This window comes from Hippoglossus hippoglossus, chromosome 1 (genome assembly GCF_009819705.1).
Source record: "Hippoglossus hippoglossus isolate fHipHip1 chromosome 1, fHipHip1.pri, whole genome shotgun sequence".
Taxonomy (NCBI): Eukaryota; Metazoa; Chordata; class Actinopteri; order Pleuronectiformes; family Pleuronectidae; genus Hippoglossus; species Hippoglossus hippoglossus.
Genome location: NC_047151.1, coordinates 25,788,160 through 25,810,575, shown reverse-complemented (window position 1 = coordinate 25,810,575; position 22,416 = coordinate 25,788,160). Strand labels below are relative to the sequence as shown.

Below are 22,416 nucleotides of genomic sequence, written 5' to 3'. Positions count from 1 at the left end.
AAGTTCTTTATTTGAATCTAATGTTAGAGAAAGAAGTAATATAACTATTATTAGCTATCATCGGCCTAGAGATTAGTTAACATTTTTAGCTAGGAGATTTCTGATCTGGTAAACCAGCCTGTAATGTTAACCTTCACCAACCGTTTATAAGATTTTATTAATTTCTAAGATGGTGTGTAAAATATCTCGCTGGAGAAAGCACGACCGTGGTAAGTGAGGCAGATAATTAAGTTCAACAGTTTAACTGAATGCTGTCATTAGCATTGGCTAATGGGAGATACACTTAAATTTAAGCTAGCGTTACATTTACAGCGTTTATTCATTGATGTTTTTTAAGGTTGTTTATATTCATATTCAGAAAATTAGAAGGTTTGGAATGTTCTTGTTTTAGATTTTTGAAAAATGTACTGATGTAAGTGAAAACATTTGAAATGAAACAACTGTTTACACTTTGTACCTTTCGTTGATGTAAGATAATTTATAACATAATGTGACGAACGCTGTTTGAGGGGCCCCCTGGGAATCTTTGCTTGGGGCCCCAATAGACTTTAGAATCTCCACTGTGTCGGAAACGTGGGTATTTTGTATCATGCAGGATAATCAATAACGCTACAGAACATTTTGTTGTAACCTTGATTAAGTCATGATCCCAACATTTCACAGAAGTAGTAGTATTTCTTTAAGGGTTGTTGATGCACAGTGAAGAGTACCAGTCAGTAATGTAGTTTTAACAGACTGGTCACTGAAACTAAAACTTCCTGCTTCCTAAAACAGGCGGTGACTGTTTGTCAGGGCTCTCAAATGTGCTGTTGAGGCATCAAGAAGCTGGAGATGTGCATCACAGGAAGCTGCACAGCAAACTGATGCCCCTCAACGTACAGTAAGTGCAATGCAGAGATAATGACAGGAACAGTTATCATGTTCCATACATCACCTTGTCCATGCTAATGCTGATATTTTACAAAACGGAAAATGTCCTTGTTTGGTGGATTGTTGATCCTCGACTTTATCGCCACCTACTGGCCCAGCATGCTTGTTTGAGTGTTTGTAGTCTTGTTGCTCTCGTCGTGACAGAGATACCATCAGAGATATTAAGGAAAACAAAATTCGTGTGGAAGGATATTTCTTTTTTTAATGGAGGGGGAAATATCAGATCAAATAGCCCTTTGTTTATGGCGATGTACTAATTTTAGAGGTCCACTAACAGGCCAGTTTGCCTGAAAGTGGAAATAGAAATGCATTTATAGACTGTGTTTACTCAGGTGTTGTTTCAGGTATAAAGCTGACAACAGCATAGGGGCTTTGCTCTTCTTCTTGGGGCTGATGTGGCTGGATTTGTGAGTAGAGAGCATCTCTGTTGGGGAATTGGACGCTGCTATAGAGAATATCATCCTCCTGTATTGGTTGAGCCGAGATGTCGTCGTACACTTGACCAGGGCTTATCTGATGAAGAGACAAGAGAAACATTTTTATTTAATATTTCTCCCTTTTTACAGGCTCTTGACTCAAATCGTTTATGAATTATAACAGAGCACAAACGAGCTCATACTCACAAACTTCATCTGAGAACAAGTGCTCTACAGCACAGGAGTAAGAGTCAGGAAAGGAGCTGGGAACTGATTGTGGTTCCGGCTCCAATTTTCTCTTTTTGTACCATGTGATGGTTTGAGCTTCAGTCTGTGGACAGCTGGTGTTACAGGCCAGTTTGAAATGCCCCCTGACATCAGTCTTTTGAACATGTACTTGTATTTCTGTTGGGAGAGAATAAAAAAAACAAACTGCTTCTCACCACTTCATCTCTGCCACGTTAATCGAGATGGGCTAATAACTTGAGTGACCAAACAGTTACTGGATAATCCCTGCCACATAATGATGAGTGAAAATCCATCCATGCTTTCTTTAGTTAATTTGTACACAGACACACACACACGTTTCCATTCACGACCAATTCATGCCTAACCTTAACCCAACCAGAATTCATATCTCATGGTCCCTAACCAGGACCTCAGTATGACCGGGCTTCAACGTGTAAGGTAACTAACGATCTCTGGTGAAACACTGTAGATCTTTTAAATTGTGAAAACATTATTTAAAGGATTTAGACGTATGGGATTGGGAGTGTGTTTGCATGTAATTATTTGTGAAACTTCACCTCTGGGATATGTGATGGAGCACGGCTCATCTTCTGGTCTCTGCTGATTTGAGCACATTCTGCCTTTAGCATAGGTCACAGTGAAGCAGGCTGATGTGAGAGAAGCTGGACAAAAGAAGAACGACATTCTGTGGTGAACAGTGTTTCACAAGCTTTACAATTCAAGGCACCAGGATACGGAGCCACATGTTGTCACTCACCCACTGAGACTTCAGGGGCTCTGAGATGCTCGTAGCCTTTGAGAGCACAGGAGTATGTGACTGATTCCTCGCTGCTGATCAGCTCCTGGTACCAAGGAGACAAGTCCTTATAGAGAAACTCTGTGTTCTTGTACCAGATATAGACCACAGGGCTTTCAGTCAGAGGACAACTGCTGCTGCACATCAGGGACACTGTCTTTTCTCCTGTGGCAGGAAACACCTTCACCTGCAGGTCTGAGATGATGTTGAATAAATCAAGAATTAATGCACTGATGTTTTTGCAGTGATCAATTAATAATCAATAACTGAACCACTGTACCTGCAACAAGGAGCTGAATGACTCCCCCCTGGCAGTTATTTCGTTTGTCATTAACGTCACTACAACAGTAAGTGTTTTTATCACTCTCTCTCAGATCATTGATCGTAATGGTGAAGTTGCTCTCTTCAGATATGTTCACACGTTTTCCGTCTGCAAAGATCTGATCTTTAACCTTCTTGTTGTCCTCCCAGCGAACAGTGAACCATTTCATGCTTGATTTGGGACGTTGAGCTGAGCAGTGTAGATCCACTGATGAACCTTTTAAGGCACAGATGCTTTTTGCTCCAACCCCTTTAACAGAAAAGCATTTTTATAGTTCTTAACTTCTAGTAGATAAATTGTACATTAATTATTTTTGTAAATACCGATTTGCTGTAATATATGTGAAGAGCAGAATCTGAGAAAATATTTTGAACGTCATCTTTTTTTCTTCCAATCAATCTACAATTGACTAATATGCTGATAAACATTTTAAGTTCTTACGGTTCAGTTACGATTCACAGTTAGTATTGTAGAAATAAACGGTCATTCATACCTGAGATGTACAGGAACAAACCCATGAACACACATTCAGCTCCTGCCGACAACATGGCCAGTGTTGTCTTCAGCTTCTCAACAGGAAGTATGACTTTAAATGAATGGTACAAATCTATCACAGAGAAAAAGACTGAAGTCAGAATGGTCTGTTTGTCTGTGAGACGGTTTATCAGACCTCAACTTGGAAAAAATCGCTTACTCATTATTCTTAATAAAAAAAAAGAGTTCTATGCATTTCCTGTGTTATGTGACTCACCTGCTAACGTGTTAGATTATGTATCTGTGGCTTCTAGAAACTGACAGTAACGTCAGTAAAGCTTTGCCTTGCAGCAATGTTCTCACAACTTAAACACCATGTACATGACGTCATAACCACAAACTCACGAGTTTCATTTGTAAGCAGCAATAGTCTCTTAATAATCATGGAAGTGTTGTTGGGACCTGGTATTTGTGAACTACAGATCGGCCTACATGTTTCATCAAAGCCTGACCACGTGTTTCTTTGTTCGGGAGACAAAGCAGAGCCTCCAGAACTCAGTCTCCCAGGGTGCTTCAACGTCACACAGAGGTGTGAAAACTGACCTTTCAACGACTATTGGTCACTCTGGGCCCCATGACCCATGAGGTCACCAGGCCAATATAAGCCAAGTCCCCTCTCTCTCCGTCCTCTTTCGACTCAACTCCTTCTACTCAACTCTCTGAGAGGAGCTCACCTCTCTTTCTGCTCAACTTCAATGGAGGAGAGGTGCAGCTTTCCAGCTCACCCTGCCAGGGAAACTTCCTCCCTACCCAAGCTCTACCAACCTTCAAGCAGGCCTGCCTGGAGCAGACTGCTAAAACCTTCCAAAAGGCAGCGACGCGAGAGCCTGCTTAAGAACTTCAGCACAAGAGCTGCATCGCACAGCAGAACCACAAACACAGGAGCCACAAACCATCAAGACGACTTCACTGGACTTCGAACAGCATCAACCTTTTTTCCCTTTTCATGGATGGGTAACACAACTGGGCTAAATAATTATTCTAGGCTAAGCAAAGACTGTTTGTTCTATTCCGTGTGATGTTTATAATTTTGATTTGTGTTGCTGTGATATTTTGGTTATAAGTTATTTGAAAGTTAATGTTAGTTATGTTATGCTCTTCACAGTCTTTCTTTGCATGCAACTAGCTACTTTCTCTAACCTGGCACCAAAACACACACACACACACACACACACATCTCTCTGACCCCCGCCACATGTCGTAAACATACCAGAGGTGATGGTTTATTGCCTTCATAGTGGCCAGCCGCCATTTTGAAAGCACGCTCACTCACACAGACACACCTTTATTTAGTAAGTACACCTTTAGTAGTTTGTGTTTTTATACTTTTATTATCTTCATAATAAATGTTTTCTTCAACAAATGTTGTTTTCATTAATGTTGCATAAGTGTGAAATTTGCCAACCTCTACACTGTCAAGAACTCCATATCCTTCAACTTAGCTCACTATCTATATGGTAATTTTGGTTATAGTTATTAATTTAATTGTTAATCAGAGTTCCAAATTTGTAGTTAGTACTTTTATGAGACTTAATCAATAAATTGGCTATCTTTTCCCTTCCTTTGAAGGGTGGTGCCCTGAGGTAACTTTAATCAATTAAAGTTATTATTTAATGTTAATATTCTTAATATTAATACTCAATATTTGTTCTGATAACCACATTTCTTGAATGCCCAAAGGCACACATTGTAATGGTGTCATGTTTAATGAATCATTTGCACAACAGTGTATTGGATGTAACATAATAAACCTAGAGTTCCATCTCCCATTGCCTTTTAACACGTTTCTTAGCTGTTGCTAACATTGAACTAATTTGAAACTAGAATGTTGCTCTGACAGTCCATACCTCCACCAAGGCTAATAAGTATTATGTAATATGTCAAAGCAGCGTTTCCAGTTAATTATCCAGACGGTGGCGGCCACCAGATTGTAGTTTGTTCCACCACATTTTCATCATCAACCAAACCACTTTTACGCTTCTCTTATTATTATAACATGGAATCTCTAGATTGGTGATTTGCCACATTGCTGCATTGTATCGTTTTGTGTCGTGCAATTTGCAGCACTATTTGCCATGTGCTTGCACTATCATCCCTAAAGTTTTTACCATCCACGCAGTCAGTCAGACCTCAGTTTCAGCTGCAGTTGTGTGCTTGTTTGCTGTCACTTGGAATTAACCATATACGTATTGAGTTAAGTTTGTGGGAAACTTCCTGTGTGTATTCTTCCTTTGGCCACGTCCCACCCCTCCACAAAATGTCATGGTTGTCAGTTCAGTGGTTTTTGTGTAATCCTGCTAATTTACAAACTCAAACACTGATGATTTATGGCGTTTATTCATTGACATTTTTATTGTTGTTTCTATTTCTATTTTGAAAATCAGAAGGTTTTAAGGTTCTTTGTTTTATTTTTTTTGAAAAATGAACTTAATTTGAAATTAAAATGTTTTTTACACTTCCTATCTTTCGTTGCTGTAAGAATTATAACATAATGTTGACGAACTCTGTTTGAGGGGCCAGCCGAGAATGTTGTCCATGCTAATGCTGATATTTTGCTCAATGAAATGTTTCCTCTGTGTTTGGGCCTCTCATCTAAATGCAAACGGCATTTTAACTCACTAATATGGAGATTTATACAAACACCTTCCAATAGTGCCGATTTTTGAAGAACCTGGTTTCTGTTTATCAGTGTGTAAAAACAAAACAGCATTTTGGAAATGATGATGTCACAGTTTACTTCACACGTGCCGACTGTTGCTTTGTGTAATGAGCAGACACCAGAAACAACAACAACAGTGGCAGCTGTTTACCAGTTTCAGTAGTTGTGTTAGCAGTTCTTGGTCCAGTTACAAGTGTTCAGCTAAATGTAGCAGCACAGCTCCACATTTCAAACATTGACCGGAGCTTGACTTGCACAATTTTACTTGGAACACATTATTCTTCTCTGGTGTTTGGTGGATTGTTGATCATAGACTTTTTCGCCACCTACTGGCCCAACAAGCTCATTTGAGTGTTTGTTGTCTGCAGTAGTTTAGACAAGGCCTTTGTCTGCAGTGATGTGCTAATTTTAGAGGTCCACTAACAGGCCAGTTTGTCTGAAAGTGGAAATAGAAATGCATTTGTAGACTTGTGGTCAATCATGTTGCAACATAAAAAAACATATTAAATTTTTTTTTTCTCATTTTCGTCATAAGTCTCTTTAATTACATTCAGCATAGCAGGTAACATGTCAAGTAAATGCCATTACAATCAAAGTAGCCTATTAATACAAACATATAAAATAATGAATATGGTCTGAGGCAGCTTTTAATTTTGAGTAGTCACAAAGTCTGAATCACTTGTAATAACAGATGTTTGCTCAGGTGTTGTTTTGGGTGTAAAGCTGACAACAGCATAGGGGCTTTGCTCTTCTTCTTGGGGCTGATGTGGCTGGATTTGTGAGTAGAGAGCATCTCTGTTGTTGGGGAGTTGAACGCTGCTTTAGAGAATATCATCCCCCTCTATTGGTTGAGCTGAGATGTTCTCGTACACTTGACCAGGGCTTATCTGATGAAGAGACAAGAGAAACATTTTTATTTAATATTTCTGTGTATTTAAAATTCTCTGAATGAAATTAAAAGATTCCAAATGGAGGTCAACTGAATGGGAGGGTTCAATATAGCTGCATTTGCCTGGAATAACTTGATGTATATACAATTAAAAACTGAATTGTACTGAGAAAATAAAACATGATTTATGTACAGTATTGTAAAATATAACTTTCATGGAACATATGGGACAATGCATCTCTGTTTCATGAGAACAATGGTTGAAGCTGCTGTTTGGACTCAGTTGAACTCTCTGAATAGATGAGGACGTTTGTCTAATGGAAGAAACTGTTAAGATTCTCTGCTTTACCTCCTCCAAGTTGAAGGAGGTTTCAGTTCTAGGAGACTGGATGGAAGTCATCTTTCTTCTAGAGAGTGAAATGAAGAGGTGAAGCCAGGTTAGTGTGAAAGAGAATGTGAAAGTCATTGATTTGAAGCAGAGCACAGTGATGCTCACCTAATCCACAAGAAGATGGAGGTCGGTATTACAACCAGGAGAACAACAACGATTCTTATGGCTGCTTGAGTCCATTTTCTTCTTCTGTGGACAGTGAGCATCTTTTGAAGAGAGCTCTTTTGGAGCATTTTAACCTTGCAGGAGTAGTTTCCTGCATGTTCACTGCTGACAGGGTCTAGAACCAGGTACTTGCTTTGTGTTTTTGTCAGATTCAGAGGTTGATTGTTCAAGTACCAAATGTAGTTCATGTTGTCCGTCAGAGGACAACTGGTTCTGCAGGTCAGCGTGACTCTCTGCCCCTCGGTCACCTCCTCAGAAGGACTAAACTTCACTCTCAGATCTGAAAGATGAGATTGGTCAGTTGATAAAGACGTTCCTGAACAAGTGTCTTCTAAAACAACCCAAATAACCAAGACGGGTAAATGGAATGAGTTTGTTGAATCAGTTTCCTTATTATTATCGATAGTAACTCTATCGAAAGTATGCAGGTATTTAATCTAAATACTGTACCTACCTGTGACGACCAAAGTCACCCCAGGAACAGCCGGCCATCTCCCTGCATCACTTCCTATTCTGAATATGTATTCTGCTGAGTCATTCTTGTTCAGTTTATTGATAGTCAGGATGTGGCGGTTCATCACTCCATGAAACTTAATACGATCTGTATTCGTTATCAGCTCTTCACCCGCCGCCACATCACTTCTCCTATTCTTATACCACGATTTAGACTTCGACTGCTGGTTGAAAGGATCCGAGTATTCACTGGAGATGTTCACTGAGGAACCTTGCAGAGCACAGATCCTCCTGTTGACATAATTCACTCTGGAGCAGTATTTATCCTGAATACCTGAAACAGAGATTTTAAACAAATCATCAAACAGTTTATCTTTCTCCCTTTTACAGGCTCTTGACTCAAATCTTTTATGAATTACAACAGACCACAAACGGGCTCATACTCACAAACTTCATCTGAGAACAAGTGCTCTACAGCACAGGAGTAAGAGTGAGGAGAGGAGCTGAGAACTGATTGTGGTTCCTGCTCCAATCGTCTGTTTTTGTACCATGTGATGGTTTGAGCTTCCGTCTGTGGACAGCTGGTTTTACAGGCCAGTTTGAAATCCCGCCTGACTTTAGTCTTTTGAACATGTACTTGTACTTCTGTTGGGAGAGAATAAAAAAACAAACTGCTTCTCACCACTTCATCTCTGCCACGTTAATCGAGATGATCTAATAACTTGAGTGAGCAAATAGTTACTGGATAATCCCTGCCACATAATGATGAGTGAAAATCCATCCATGCTTTCTTTAGTTAATTTGTACACATACACACACACATGTTTACATTCTTGACCAATTCATGACGAACCTTAACCCAACCAGAACTCATATCTCATGGTCCCTAACCAGGACCTCAGTATGACCGGGCTTCAACATGTAAGGTAACTAACGATCTCTGGTGAAACACTGTAGATCTTTTAAATTGTGAAAACATTATTTAAAGGATTTAGACGTATGGGATTGGGAGTGTGTTTGCATGTAATTATTTGTGAAACTTCACCTCTGGGATATGTGATGGAGCACGGCTCATCTTCTGGTCTCTGCTGATATGAGCACATTCTGCCTTTAGCATAGGTCACAGTGAAGCAGGCTGATGTGAGAGAAGCTGGACAAAAGAAAAACGACTTTCTGTGGTGAACAGTGTTTCACAAGCTTTACAATTCAAGGCACCAGGATATGGAGCCACATGTTGTCACTCACCCACTGAGACTTCAGGGGCTCTGAGATGCTCGTAGCCTTTGAGAGCACAGGAGTATGTGACTGATTCCTCGCTGCTGATTAGCTCCTGGTACCAAGGAGACGAGTCCTGATAGAGAAACTCTGTGTTCTTGTACCAGATATAGACCACAGGGCTTTCAGTCAGAGGACAACTGCTGCTGCACATCAGGGACACCGTCTTTTCTCCTGTGGTAGGAAACACCTTCACCTGCAGGTCTGAGAGGATGTTGAATAAAACAAGAATTAATGCACTGATGTTATTTTTGCAGTAATAAATTAATAATAAATAACTGAACCACTGTACCTGCAACAAGGAGCTGAATTTCTCCCCCCTGGCAGTTATTTCGTTTGTCATTAACGTCACTACAACAGTAAGTATTTTTATCACTCTCTCTCAGATCATTGATCGTAATAGTGAAGTCGCTCTCTTCAGATATGTTCACATGTTTTCCGTCTGCAAAGATCTGATCTTGAACGTTCTTGTTGCCCTCCCAGCGAACAGTGAACCATGTCATGCTTGATTTGGGAAGTTGAGCTGAGCAGTGTAGATCCACTGATGAACCTTTTAAGGTACAGATGCTGTTTGCTCCAACCCCTTTAACAGAAAAGCATTTTTATAGTTCTTCAATCTACAATTAAGTAATATGCTGATAAACATTAAAATTTCTTATGGTTCAGTTCTGATTCACAGTTAGTATTGTAGAAATAAACGGTCATTCATACCTGAGATGTACAGGAACAAACCCATGAACACACATTCAGCTCCTGCCGACAACATGGCCAGTGTTGTCTTCAGCTTCTCAACAGAAAGTATGACTTTTTGTGAAAGCTCATCAAAAATCTAAACTTTAAATGGTAAAAATCTATCACAGAGAAAATAAAAGACTGAAGTCAGAATCGTCTGTTTGTCTGTGTGAGACGGTTTATCAGATCTCAACTTGTAAGAAATCGCTTCCTCTTAAAAAGAGTTCTACGCATTTCCTGTTTTATGTGACTCGCCTGCTAACGTTCTAGATTGTGTAACTGTGGCTTCTAGACACTGACAGTAACGTCAGTAAAGCTTTGCCTTGCAGCAACGTTCTCACAACTTAAACACCATGTACATGATGTCATAACCACAAACTCACAAGTTTCATTTGAGAGCAGCAATAGTCTCTTAATAATCATGGAAGTGTTTTGGATGTAACATAATAAACCAAGAGTTCCATCTCCCTTTGCCTTTTAACAAGTTTCTTAGGTGTTGCTAACATTAAACTAATTTGAAACTAGAATGTTGCTCTGACAGTCCATACCTCCACCAAGGCTAATAAGTATTATGTAATATGTCAAAGCAGCGTTTCCAGTTAATTATCCAGACGGTGGCGGCCACCAGATTGTAGTTTGTTCCACCACATTTTCATCATCAACCAAACCACTTTTACACTTCTCTTATTATTATAACATGGAATCTCTAGATTGGTGTTTTGCCACATTGCTGAACCTGGTTTCTGTTTATCCGTGTGTGAAAACAAAACAAAGCATTTTGGAAACGATGATGTCACAGTTTACTTCACACGTGCCGACTGTTGCTTTGTGTAATGAGCATACACCAGAAACAACAACAACAATGGCAGCTGTTTACCAGTTTCAGTAGTTGTGTTAGCAGTTCTTGGTCCAGTTACAAGTGTTCAGCTAAATGTAGCAGCACAGCTCCACATTTCAAACATTGACCGGAGCTTGACTTGCCCAATTTTACTTGGAACACATTATTCTTCTCTGGTGTTGGTGGATTGTTGATCATAGACTTTTTCTCCACCTACTGGCCCATCAAGCGCGTTTGAGTGTTTGTTGTCTGCAGTAGTTTAGACAAGGCCTTTGTCTCAAGGTTTGTACACAGGATACATCTCACCGGGTGAAAACCACAGACTGTTCTGAAAAGACAACGCATATCCACTTCCTCTGGTTGTAGATGGACCACATGGAGCTGATCAAAGCTCTGATGGTGTTCGGTGACGATGTGGAGATCCACAACGACCTGGGAGAAACCCCCGGACTGATCGCTGCACGCACCAGCAAAGGTAAACGAGGCCGGAGGGACGGGGACGAGGGCTTCGAACTGAGAGGGAGACGAATGAACGATTCTGTGAGAAAGAAGGAGAACAGAAAGGAAGTCTGAGTTTTGACAGTGAAATGCTGTGATGAAACTTACTGAGCCTCGTCTGACTGCCTGGGTTTGATTTCATGAGGTTTTATTTGAAAGCACATGTTCTGCTGTTGATAACACAATCTCTGCATGGAAATGATTGTATGTAATGTATAACTTTAATCTTTACAGGTGCAATACAGACATTGTTCTGCCATGTAGTGTGATGAAGATTGTTGATTCTCACGTGCAGAATTTATATCTCATGCTACAGGACAAGAAACAGGTCTAAAGACATAAAAGCACAAAGGTTGAACTTAATTGTTTAATGTAATTACAATAATGAGTTAACTGTATAATCATAATTGACATTGACTGTTTATTTTGAGATTATTGCAGGAGCACATTTGTTGTTTACACATTGATATGATTCTGTATGAAACCTCCACCTGATGTTATTGATTTTGAAAATGCATGATGATGATGAAGTTTGCTAACAGCCTGCTCATGCTCTCTCTCTCTCTCTCTCTCTCTCTCTCTCTCTCTCTCTCTCTCTCTCTCTCTCTTCTCTCTCTCTCTTTTCTCTCTTTTCTCTCTTTCTGCTTTTTGTGGGGTTTGCCTGATTTAACATATTGACTTGCTTGCGTGTGTGTCTGTGTGTTTGTGTTAACATGATAGGTCCTAATAGAAAGATACTGCTGGACATGCTGTGTAGTGTAGGGGTCCAGCGTTGCCACCCTCCCTCCCCTGGCAGCCCTCCCCCCGTCACCTTCAAGGCCAAGTCTCAAACCATAGGTAAAACCACCTGTTCCTCACATTTAGCTCACGGCTCCGCTGGTCAGGGAGGAGCTGTATCTACTGTGAAGCCTTTTTACATTATTTTTATATTCATTGTATATTTTACAGTTCAGCTGATTGTTCTCATCCAGTTTAACTTAGTGTAGAATCTTCATCAATCTATAAAATACAATTTGATGGTACAGAACGGATAACCCAACAGTCCCCTCAAAAAGATCCATGAGTTATGATTGAGTTGAGTCATCCTGATAAACAAATCAAAAGGACCGGGACAAAAGATCACCTCCTTGGCGGAGTTAATAAATTACAACTTTAGCCAGATTAAAACATTAGTCACAAGATGTGATATTATTTAGATTTTTTACTTTTATTTATCAGCACGCACCCGCTGCCCAACTCCCAAATGTTTTTATGTGGATCATACTCTGAGAGGAAGTTACGCTGATATTAAAATGATAAGAATTCTAGTATAGTTCAACTATTTCTTACATTCTTTCTAACTTAACCCAATTTGCATAACTCACAAATAAAGCAACATTTATTATACGAAATCTTAAATAGTATTTAACTAAATAGATATTCGTAGTAAAACTCCCATGTGGCTTGTAGAAAACCCAGTTCCCCCTTTAGTCTTCCATGATTTACCAATTAATTACTGGCCCATTGTATTGTCATCACCACCAATAGCTGTTGTGATTGGCTGACAGGGTTTGAGGACATCATGCATGTGGGGGCAACAATCAGTGCGATGAGCAGAGGCCCGTCTGAAGTGGACGGTCGCAGAATGGTGAAAAAGAAGTGAGTATTGTCCACATTTTATCCAAAGGTGATGGGAAGTAATTTTCTGAAATGAGGGTAGACTTATCTCTGATTTATATTTGATCATTTGGAATCTGGGCGTAGACTGAGGGTGAATCCATATTTAACATTGTGAGATGTTGAGAATTGTAGTTTTTATTAAGATAAAGAGAAGTCCTTGTTTATTTTTTCTGATTTACTTCTACTTCCAATACCAAGTATTAAAAAACCTTAAAGTTTCTACCGATCTTTTTATATTAATGTTGCAGATTTGGAGACGACAAAGCTCTCGGGTGTAAAGAAGTCATTTTGTTCTCCTCTGCTGCAGGATGGACAGTCTGCTGTGTCTGGATGGTGGAGGTATCAAGGGTCTCGTGTTGATCCAGATGTTGATCGCTCTGGAGAAAGAGGCCGGTCGATCAACCAGAGAGCTCTTTGACTGGGTCGCTGGCACGAGCACCGGGGGCATCCTGGCCCTCGCTATAGTCCACGGTTTGTGTTTTTCCCTTTCCACTCCACATTGTTTGTATAAAACTGCATCAAAACAATAATGGCGGTTCTTTTACATGTAGGTAAGTCTATGGAGTACCTGCGCTGCTTGTACTTTCGGATGAAGGAGCAGGTATTCAAGGGGTCACGACCTTATGAATCTGCACCGCTGGAGGACTTCCTGAAAAAAGAGTTTGGGGAGAACACCAAGATGACAGACGTCCAATACCCGAGGTAACTGTTCTTATGAATGGGCTCACTACACATTAGTCAAAAAAACTTAAAGTGGCAGCGAAAAGGCTCTCACAGGCTAAGTAATAAAATGCTCCAGTGTTAGCTACATGATTGTGTAAAGTACCACTACTGCACCACAGGAAAATACGCAAAAATGAAACCAATACTCGTAAAAACTTTCCTTAAAGATTCAGTGTTCAGCCAATTAGTTCCATGAAGAAGGCTGCGTTTCTTTCTTGTGGGGATCTGTGTTTCTTCTTAGTTTCTGCTGCTTGGAGAAATTTAATCAACCATCTTGAAATGCAATTTTTTGTTTTACTGTGCCTTTGAATGTTTGAGCTGATTTTGGGTGAAACCGACTCTGTTCTGAAACCACAGACTGTAAATAAAGATGCTTCCTGCCACTGTACAAAGATGAGGCCAAAATATCCCGGATAAATGTGCTGCCATCTTGTGATTTTGATGTGATCTGGAGCCAGAGCTTGAGCACTAGTGATCTCTCGACCAATCGTGAGACCGTCTCAGCTGTCAATCATGATGATTCGCACGTTTTTTCTGGCGTCAAATAACAAATTAAAACCAAACTGAAAAGAAAAATAATAAAATACATCAGTGTACTTAGAGCTACATAAAACGACAGACACCATCTTCAGAGAAAAATTATGACTTTATAGTGTGGTCCATGTCCCATCCGCTAACATGGAGGAGGTGGGGTTTATGATCAATACTGCAGCCAAGCTTTACAGAGTCTACATCTGAAACCACTGAGGAAAGTAAAAAATGTATTGATGTAAATTGTCTTCTGCGACTGGCGGCACTTTATCTGTCTCCTCTCTGACAGTTACTCTTTTCTCTTCCCTCTCACTTGTTTGTGTACAGGGTGATGGTGACCAGTGTCCTGGCAGACAGACATCCAGGCGAGCTGCACATCTTCAGGAACTACAACCCTCCCTCCGTCCGCAGAGAGCCCCCATACGCCACCACTGCCACATTCCAACCAATCACCATCCCACAAGGTAATCCAGAATTACCACTTGTGTGCGTTGGCCTTAGACCAGTGCAGAATAATGGAGTGCATTAAAACTACCACTGGATGGCGACAAATCTTACCTTTAGTGACTTTAAATCTCAATAGTAAAAGCAAAGAAAAAGCTCTGTGTGAATGTGAGTTTGTGTGTCACTGTGTCCAAGAACAAGTGCACTTGTTGCCGTGTTGTTGTTGCAGGATGGGAGGATGAGGATGTGTTGATAGTAGGATACACAGAGGAGCCGCCCAGAAAGCGTAGGAAGGTGACAGATGAAGGTGTGTGGGTGTGAATGAGAGACGACGAGCATCTGCAAGGAACAGCTTCACAAACAGTTTAATTCTGTCTTTAAATTTAAGTTTTATTAACTCCTAAATTGAAATATGTTAATGTTTAAACATACGTACTTATGAGGCACAGCAGCAAAAAAATACGTTTCAGCTCTTTGTCCTTCTCACCATCGATCAATGTGTTTGTTTATTGTCGAGCAGTTTGAAAATTTAACCATTAAGTCGTTAAGCATCTTTCTCTGAAGTTTGGAGTCTAAAAACTGCCTTTTCGGCTCATTCTCATATTCTTGTCTTTACATCAGAACAACTCGTGTGGCGAGCTGCCCGCTCCAGCGGTGCTGCTCCCACCTACTTCCGACCAATGGGCCGCTTTCTGGATGGAGGGCTGCTGGCCAATAACCCGACACTGGACGCCATGTCAGAAATCCATCAGTACAACAAAGCCGTCAAAGCGGAGGTAGGCACATTGACAGCAGCTTCATATTTGTATTGCTCCCATCCATTAATTGCTCATTCAATCGCCAACCCACGTGGATTTCTTAAGTATATTTGTCTCATTATGTCATTCATCTATCTGTTCCCTCACTTTCTAACTCATCTTAACACTCCTGCCTCTCAGGGCCACAGGGAGGAAATCAAGAAGTTGGGTATAGTCGTCTCCCTTGGGACAGGTAGGCCACTTCATTGTGTCTCATCACAACTAATAATATATTTCATGCTCCGTCTGAACTAAATTCAAAAGTCAAGATCACTTTCTTAATCTGAAAGTGTCAACAACCACTTTGTGCTGGCAGGAGCATGAATGGCATGTCTATCTCATACTATAGCCCTTATTCCTCCTGACCAGTCTATATAAAAGGTACTAAGTTGGACTGGGGGGTGTAGGCATCGTTGTTGTCATGTTGTCTAAAATCCCTCACTGAGGCACAATATCTCAGCGTGTTTGGTTCAGTGTAAACATGCAACAGCTCTGTTCTACCTAGTTGCACAGAAATCTTCAAAGTACAGTGATAATAAATTTAGATCAGTGAATACTTGCATCATAAACGTGCTCCCGTGTGTCTGCAGGTAAACCCCCTCAGGTGGTGGTGAGCTCTGTGGATGTGTTCCGACCCTCCAATCCTCTGGAGCTGGCCAAGAGCTTTGTAGGAGCCAAGGAGCTGGGCAAGATGCTGGTGGACTGTGTGAGTTGAGCTACGGCCGCTGCTTCAGTCTCCAACTCTTTGTTTTGAAGTCAAATAAAAAGCCTGTTGGACTCTTAACCATTGATTTCTACTGTCCCATGAGTCAGAGTTGTGTTTTTCACATCTTTGTAGCCTTTTCATTGTCTCTCTCTCTCTGACTGAACAGTGCACAGACTCTGATGGTTGTGCCGTGGACAGAGCCAGAGCCTGGTGTGAGATGATCGACACCATCTATCACAGGTTTGCTGAGAATGAACTTGCTGTGCTTTGGTTCTTTTTCACCAGTAACTCTGCTCTCTGCCCTCGTTCGTTTATTCCATCAAAACATCTTTATCACACCACCTTCTCTGTGGCGCACTTTTCATTCTCTCGTATACTCTGATGCTTCCTATACAGTGTTTTAAATAATAAAGACGTGTAACAGACCGCAGGTTTCTGGTTGACAAAGGGTAAACATTTAGCTGCTATAGCTGACCATGACCAATATTCTGATATTGATCTGATTAAGACAATAGGCTGAATAAGACACTGCCATGTAAACAGCATTTTCTGATTATCTTAACCTTACTCATACTCTGAATAAGCAAAAATCAAGACATTTGAAGTATTGCGATCCTCATGTAGACATGTTTACTTCTTAATTGCTTTATAACATCCTATTGGAGTTTTCTACTAACTATTTATCTGTCAAAATAATATCTGATTAAACTCAGTAGTTGGAATATTGGTGTTCATGTAAGCGTAGTAATTGGCAGATAAAGTTGTTTGAACAGAAGAGCAGTCAAATGTGAGTGTGTCAGTCCTCTGGAAGCTTGTGTTGTGCAATAATGCATCAAACGTGATACCATAAAATGGTGTGCCTTTCGGCATTCAATAAATTTGGTTATCAAAATTAAATATTAAATATTAATATTTAATTATTAATATTAAATAATAACTTTAATTGATTAAAGTTACCTCGGGGCACCACCCTTCAAAGGAAGGGAAAAGATAGCCAATTTATTGATTAAGTCTCGTAAAAGTACTAACTACAAATTTGGAACTCTGATTAACAATTAAATTAATAACTATAACCAAAATTACCATATAGATAGTTAGCTAAGTTGAAGGATATGGAGTTCTTGACAGTGTACAGGTTGGCAAAATTCACTTATGCAACATTAATGAAAAAACATTTGTGAAAGAAAAACATTTATTATGAATATAATAAAGTATAAAAACACAAATTACTAACGGTGTACTTACTAAAAAAAGATAGGTATGTGAGTATGCATGTGTATGTGTCTGTGTGAGTCAGCGTGCTTTCAAAATGGCGGCTGGACACTTTGAAGATAACACCCCCCCCCCCCCTATTGGAATGTTTGGGCTCAGAGCTAATTAGGTGAAGAGATATGCGTATATATCACAACCCCACAAATCAAACTTATAAACATCACTAGTAATCCCAGTTGTGTTACCCGTCCGTGGAAAGGGGAAAAAGAGTTGCTGTGCAGTTCGCAGTTTTGTGAAGTCGTCTTGCTGGTTTGTGGCTCCTGCCTTGGTGATTCTGTTGAGCTGTGTAGCTCAGTTGCTGGTTGAAGTTTTCCTGCAGGACATCGCATCGCTACTAGGAGGTTGGTAGAGCTTGGGTTGCGAGGAGGTTTCCTTGGTGAGATGAGCTGGAAGCTGCACCTTTGAGCTCCTCTCGAAGAGTTGGATGGAAAGAGGCTGGAAAGCCTTCTCCCCTCGGAAGGATTGTAGAAAAGAGACAGAAGAAAGTGGGGACAGGCCTTATATTGGCCCGGTGACCTCACAGGTCATGGGGTCCAGAGTGACCAATGGGAGTTGAAACCTGTGTCCCTGGGGGGGGTTTCGCACCTCTGTGTGACGTTGCCGCACCCTGGGAGGCCTTGCTCTGGTTTGCTCCAGACAAAGGGACATGCGGCTTCAGGCTTTTGACTACCATATAGGCCGAACTTTGGTCTCACAAAAACCAGGTCCCAACACTTGTTAATGCAATAATTTCAGAAAATCTATCTGGGATCAGAAATCCTCATATACTGTAAACCATTTATATGGACATTAGTATACAGAGCTATGCATAACTCCTATTATCCTCAGTGTTTGGCTCATTTGCAGTTTCATATTAATGTCTGTGAACCCGAAAGTAACTCTTTACAAACCCCTGTGTTAATTTGTGCAGATTGAGCCCCCAGCTGTCACAGGAGGTGATGCTGGATGAGGTGAGTGGCGCGATCCTGGTGGACATGCTGTGGGAAACTCAGATGTATCTATATGAGAAGAGAGATATCCTCCGATCCCTGGCCAATCTGCTCCTGGATAAATGACCGCATGAGAAAATCGCAGGGAGATGGAGGCTGAGAAGACGGGACCACGAGGGCAGAAGAGATGGTGCATATCAGGAGAGGATGAGAGTAACTGGTCAAGGCACGAAGCCATTGGTATGATACAAATACTGAAATCTAATGGAGGAAACAACTGACTTCACATTGCATAATAAACAGCAAGTTATGTAGCATCATGTGACCTTATCACTGACCTTATCATTATCGTGGTTTATCAAGTTTTCTGTTTGTGCACGAAGCAGTGAAGGGCAGAGTGTAGAGTTGGCCTTCCGGAAGTATGTGAATACAGGCTCAACGTATGAGGAAGTGGTATCAACCAAATCAGACAGGATGTACCACATGTCCGCTAACTGTGGTTTTATGATCTTCACAGTGTTTGGCCTCAAATAGAGTCTGAACAGGTTCTAATCCATTTCTGATTGGTTGTGTTTAAACTAAAACACTTGTCACATTCTTCCTTCACATTCTCCATGAGGTGATATGGTGTGTATAATAAAGCACTTAGATGATGTGGGCAATATTAAAAAGTGCTGCTTTATGTGTCTGGGACCCAAATTTAAACCATTTCATATGTCCACAATTCTTTTTCATGCCTTTATAATTTATTCATACTGACTGTGAACAGAGTATCTAACTTCACAGCAACATATTTTAAATATTTAACTACTATGATGGGACCGGAGACTAGACTTGAATTATCAACTGAGTTGAAAGACAAAGAATGAGACGACTCAATGCAACCTGCAGAACTTTAACTTGAGGCAACAAATGAATTCCTATGTTTTTTGTATGTGGATTAATTACTGAAGTGTATACTGGTATGATAATAAAAATATATTAATATTTACAGATGATGTATCCATGACTGATTTGTTTCTTTAATCCATGTGGTTTGTAGTTTAATTCATTCTGTGTCTTTCTGCCCCTGTATGTTTGATTCATTAATCACTGTGGCCATTAAAAAAGTAAAAGAAGAAAACTGACTTGACTTTATTTAAAGGTACAATCCGTTGTCTATTAATCTGAAGTTTATTTTAATGCAAACAAGTTAAACAACAATATTAAACACTGGTGCTGTAAAAAACTATTCAACAGTTTGGTGCAGTATAAAAACATATTTATTAATTCTGGTGCTGTAAAAAATATTTGGTAAGAAAGAAGCAAGAAGAGATGACATAACAAATATTTCATTAGAGATATATATATATATATATACATGTGTTATATAAATAAAAAATATAGTGTAAATGCAAATAATGTAGAAGTATAGACACATTTAGCTTGACAGTCACCACAAATAATTAAAAACACAAAAATGTTAGCCTATTAGCTTCAGTCAATAGCATAAGGCTTCACCACAGAAAAATCCTTTGATGTCAGATTTTTTAGCCGTCAGCTTTCTGTAACTTAACGGCTGATACCCAAATGAGAATTGTTTTAAAACAGAAGCCGAAATTCCTTAAAACAAATTAATTATTTAGGAAGCAAGTAGTTAAGCTTAGCTAGCTTTAGCCTACGGGGTTGCTAGCATGACTTCACAAAAGTCCCATCTTAGCAAGAAAAGATTTAGCTCTTTAGCTAGCATAGCTGCATCCAGCTAGTAAATGTGTAAGAAGAACTACTCGACTTGCATCTTTTTTCTGTGCCTTTGACTTCAGTGACATTTAGAGACGACCATTAGCCAACATGGTTAAAGTTAGCAGTCGCTGAAAACAGGCATCAACAAGTCACTTCATGCTGGGTGAGTATTTTTCTCTTTTTCAAAGAACCGTACGTTAGCTTCCTGTAACGCGAGATCTGTTGTTACCCAAGTAAATATGAACATAAACAGTTTATTTTAAAAGTTCTTTATTTGAATCTAATGTTAGAGAAAGAAGTAATATAACTATTATTAGCTATCATCGGCCTAGAGATTAGTTAACATTTTAGCTAGGAGATTTCTGATCAGGTAAACCAGCCTGTAATGTTAACCTTCACCAACCGTTTATAAGATTTTATTAATTTCTAAGATGGTGTGTAAAATATCTCGCTGGAGAAAGCACGACCGTGGTAAGTGAGGCAGATAATTAAGTATAACAGTTTAACTGAATGCTGTCATTAGCATTGGCTAATGGGAGATACACTTAAATTTAAGCTAGCGTTACATTTACAGCGTTTATTCATTGATGTTTTTTAAGGTTGTTTATATTTATATTCAGAAAATTAGAAGGTTTGGAATGTTCTTGTTTTAGTTTTTTAGAAAATGTACTGATGTAAGTGAAAACATTTGAAATGAAACAACTGTTTACACTTTGTACCTTTCGTTGATGTAAGATAATTTATAACATAATGTGACGAACGCTGTTTGAGGGGCCCCCTGGGAATCTTTGCTTGGGGCCCCAATAGACTTTAGAATCTCCACTGTGTGTCGGAAACGTGGGTATTTTGTATCATGCAGGATAATCAATAGCGCTACAGAACATTTTGTTGTAACCTCGATTAAGTCATGATCCCAACATTTCACAGAAGTAGTAGTATTTCTTTAAGGGTTGTTGATGCACAGTGAAGAGTACCAGTCAGTAATGTAGTTTTAACAGACTGGTCACTGAAACTAAAACTTCCTGCTTCCTAAAACAGGCGGTGACTGTTTGTCAGGGCTCTCAAATGTGCTGTTGAGGCATCAAGAAGCTGGAGATGTGCATCACAGGAAGCTGCACAGCAAACTGATGCCCCTCAACGTACAGTAAGTGCAATGCAGAGATAATGACAGGAACAGTTATCATGTTCCATACATCACCTTGTCCATGCTAATGCTGATATTTTACAAAACGGAAAATGTCCTTGTTTGGTGGATTGTTGATCCTCGACTTTATCGCCACCTACTGGCCCAGCATGCTTGTTTGAGTGTTTGTAGTCTTGTTGCTCTCGTCGTGACAGAGATACCATCAGAGATATTAAGGAAAACAAAATTCGTGTGGAAGGAGATTTCTTTTTTTAATGGAGGGGGAAATATCAGATCAAATAGCCCTTTGTTTATGGCGATGTACTAATTTTAGAGGTCCACTAACAGGCCAGTTTGCCTGAAAGTGGAAATAGAAATGCATTTATAGACTGTGTTTACTCAGGTGTTGTTTCAGGTATAAAGCTGACAACAGCATAGGGGCTTTGCTCTTCTTCTTGGGGCTGATGTGACTGGATTTGTGAGTAGAGAGCATCTCTGTTGTTGGGGAGTTGGACGCTGCTATAGAGAATATCATCCTCCTCTATTGGTTGAGCCGAGATGTCGTCGTACACTTGACCAGGGCTTATCTGATGAAGAGACAAGAGAAACATTTTTATTTAATATTTCTGTGTGTTTAAAATTCTCTTAATGAAATTAAAAGATTCCAAATGGAGGTCAAATGAATGGGAGGGTTCAATATAGCTGCATTTGCCTGGAATAACTCTTGATGTATATAAAATTAAAAACTGAATTGTACTGAGAAAATAAAACGTGATTTATGTACAGTATTGTAAAATATAACTTTCATGGAACATATGGGACAATGCATCTCTGTTTCATTAGAACAATGGTTGAAGCTGCTGTTTGGACTCGGTTGAACTCTCTGAATAGATGAGGACGTTTGTCTAATGGAAGAAACTGTTAAAATTCTCTGCTTTACCTCCTCCAAGTTGAAGGAGGTTTCAGTTCTAGGAGACTGGATGGAAGTCATCTTTCTTCTAGAGAGTGAAATGAAGAGGTGAAGCCAGGTTAGTGTGAAAGAGAATGTGAAAGTCATTGCTTTGAAGCAGAGCACAGTGATGCTCACCTAATCCACAAGAAGATGGAGGTGGGTATTATAACCAGGAGAAGAGCAACAATTCCTGTGGCTGCTTGAGTCCCTTTTCTTCTTCTGTGGACAGTGAGCATCTTTTGACGAGAGCTCTTTTGGAGCATTTTAACCTTGCAGGAGTAGTTTCCTGCATGTTCACTGCTGACGGGGTCTAGAACCAGGTACTTGCTTTGTGTTTTGGTCAGATTCAGAGGTTGATTGTTCAAGTACCAAATGTAGTTCATGTTGTCCGTCAGAGGACAACTGGTTCTG

General features: G+C 39.9%; 2 protein-coding genes and 1 long non-coding RNA gene across 3 annotated transcripts; 1 reads left to right on the top strand and 2 right to left on the bottom strand.

Moving 5' to 3' along the window:
* Positions 1 to 2,210: 2,210 nt before the first annotated feature.
* On the bottom strand, positions 2,211 to 2,730 carry LOC117762007. The gene is made up of 3 exons (XR_004613913.1): positions 2,672 to 2,730; positions 2,353 to 2,586; positions 2,211 to 2,257 (listed from the first exon to the last, which is right to left on the bottom strand). It is a non-coding gene; the product is annotated as an uncharacterized LOC117762007 (long non-coding RNA).
* Positions 2,731 to 6,727: 3,997 nt separating this feature from the next.
* LOC117764710 (contactin-5-like) lies at positions 6,728 to 7,957 on the bottom strand. The gene is made up of 4 exons (XM_034590741.1): positions 7,806 to 7,957; positions 7,292 to 7,631; positions 7,145 to 7,202; positions 6,728 to 6,793 (listed from the first exon to the last, which is right to left on the bottom strand). Exons 1-4 carry the CDS (start codon positions 7,927 to 7,929, stop codon positions 6,728 to 6,730), a joined length of 588 nt encoding a protein of 195 aa, XP_034446632.1. The 5' UTR covers positions 7,930 to 7,957.
* Positions 7,958 to 11,015: 3,058 nt separating this feature from the next.
* LOC117761916 (85/88 kDa calcium-independent phospholipase A2-like) lies at positions 11,016 to 18,347 on the top strand. The gene is made up of 11 exons (XM_034586267.1): positions 11,016 to 11,124; positions 11,868 to 11,984; positions 12,695 to 12,785; positions 13,114 to 13,277; positions 13,358 to 13,508; positions 14,388 to 14,524; positions 15,126 to 15,280; positions 15,443 to 15,494; positions 15,892 to 16,007; positions 16,174 to 16,247; positions 18,190 to 18,347. The coding sequence occupies exons 1-11, from the start codon at positions 11,016 to 11,018 to the stop codon at positions 18,332 to 18,334; spliced, it is 1,311 nt and encodes a 436-aa protein (XP_034442158.1). The 3' UTR covers positions 18,335 to 18,347.
* The last annotated feature ends 4,069 nt before the right edge of the window (positions 18,348 to 22,416 follow it).

Bases quoted from the DNA above. Each gene is read 5' to 3' on its own strand.
- LOC117764710 (XM_034590741.1), bottom strand. From the start codon at position 7,929: ATGAACCGCCACATCCTGACTATCAATAAACTGAACAAGAATGACTCA. The intron at 7,203-7,291 runs GTGAGCATCACT...TTCACTCTCTAG, and splicing joins TCCATCTTCTTGTGGATTAG to AAGAAAGATGACTTCCATCC. The intron at 6,794-7,144 runs GTAAAGCAGAGA...TCTCTTCATCAG, and splicing joins CCTCCTTCAACTTGGAGGAG to ATAAGCCCTGGTCAAGTGTA.
- LOC117761916 (XM_034586267.1), top strand. From the start codon at position 11,016: ATGGACCACATGGAGCTGATCAAAGCTCTGATGGTGTTCGGTGACGAT. The intron at 15,281-15,442 runs GTAGGCACATTG...CCTGCCTCTCAG, and splicing joins ACAAAGCCGTCAAAGCGGAG to GGCCACAGGGAGGAAATCAA. The intron at 16,248-18,189 runs GTTTGCTGAGAA...TAATTTGTGCAG, and splicing joins ATCGACACCATCTATCACAG to ATTGAGCCCCCAGCTGTCAC.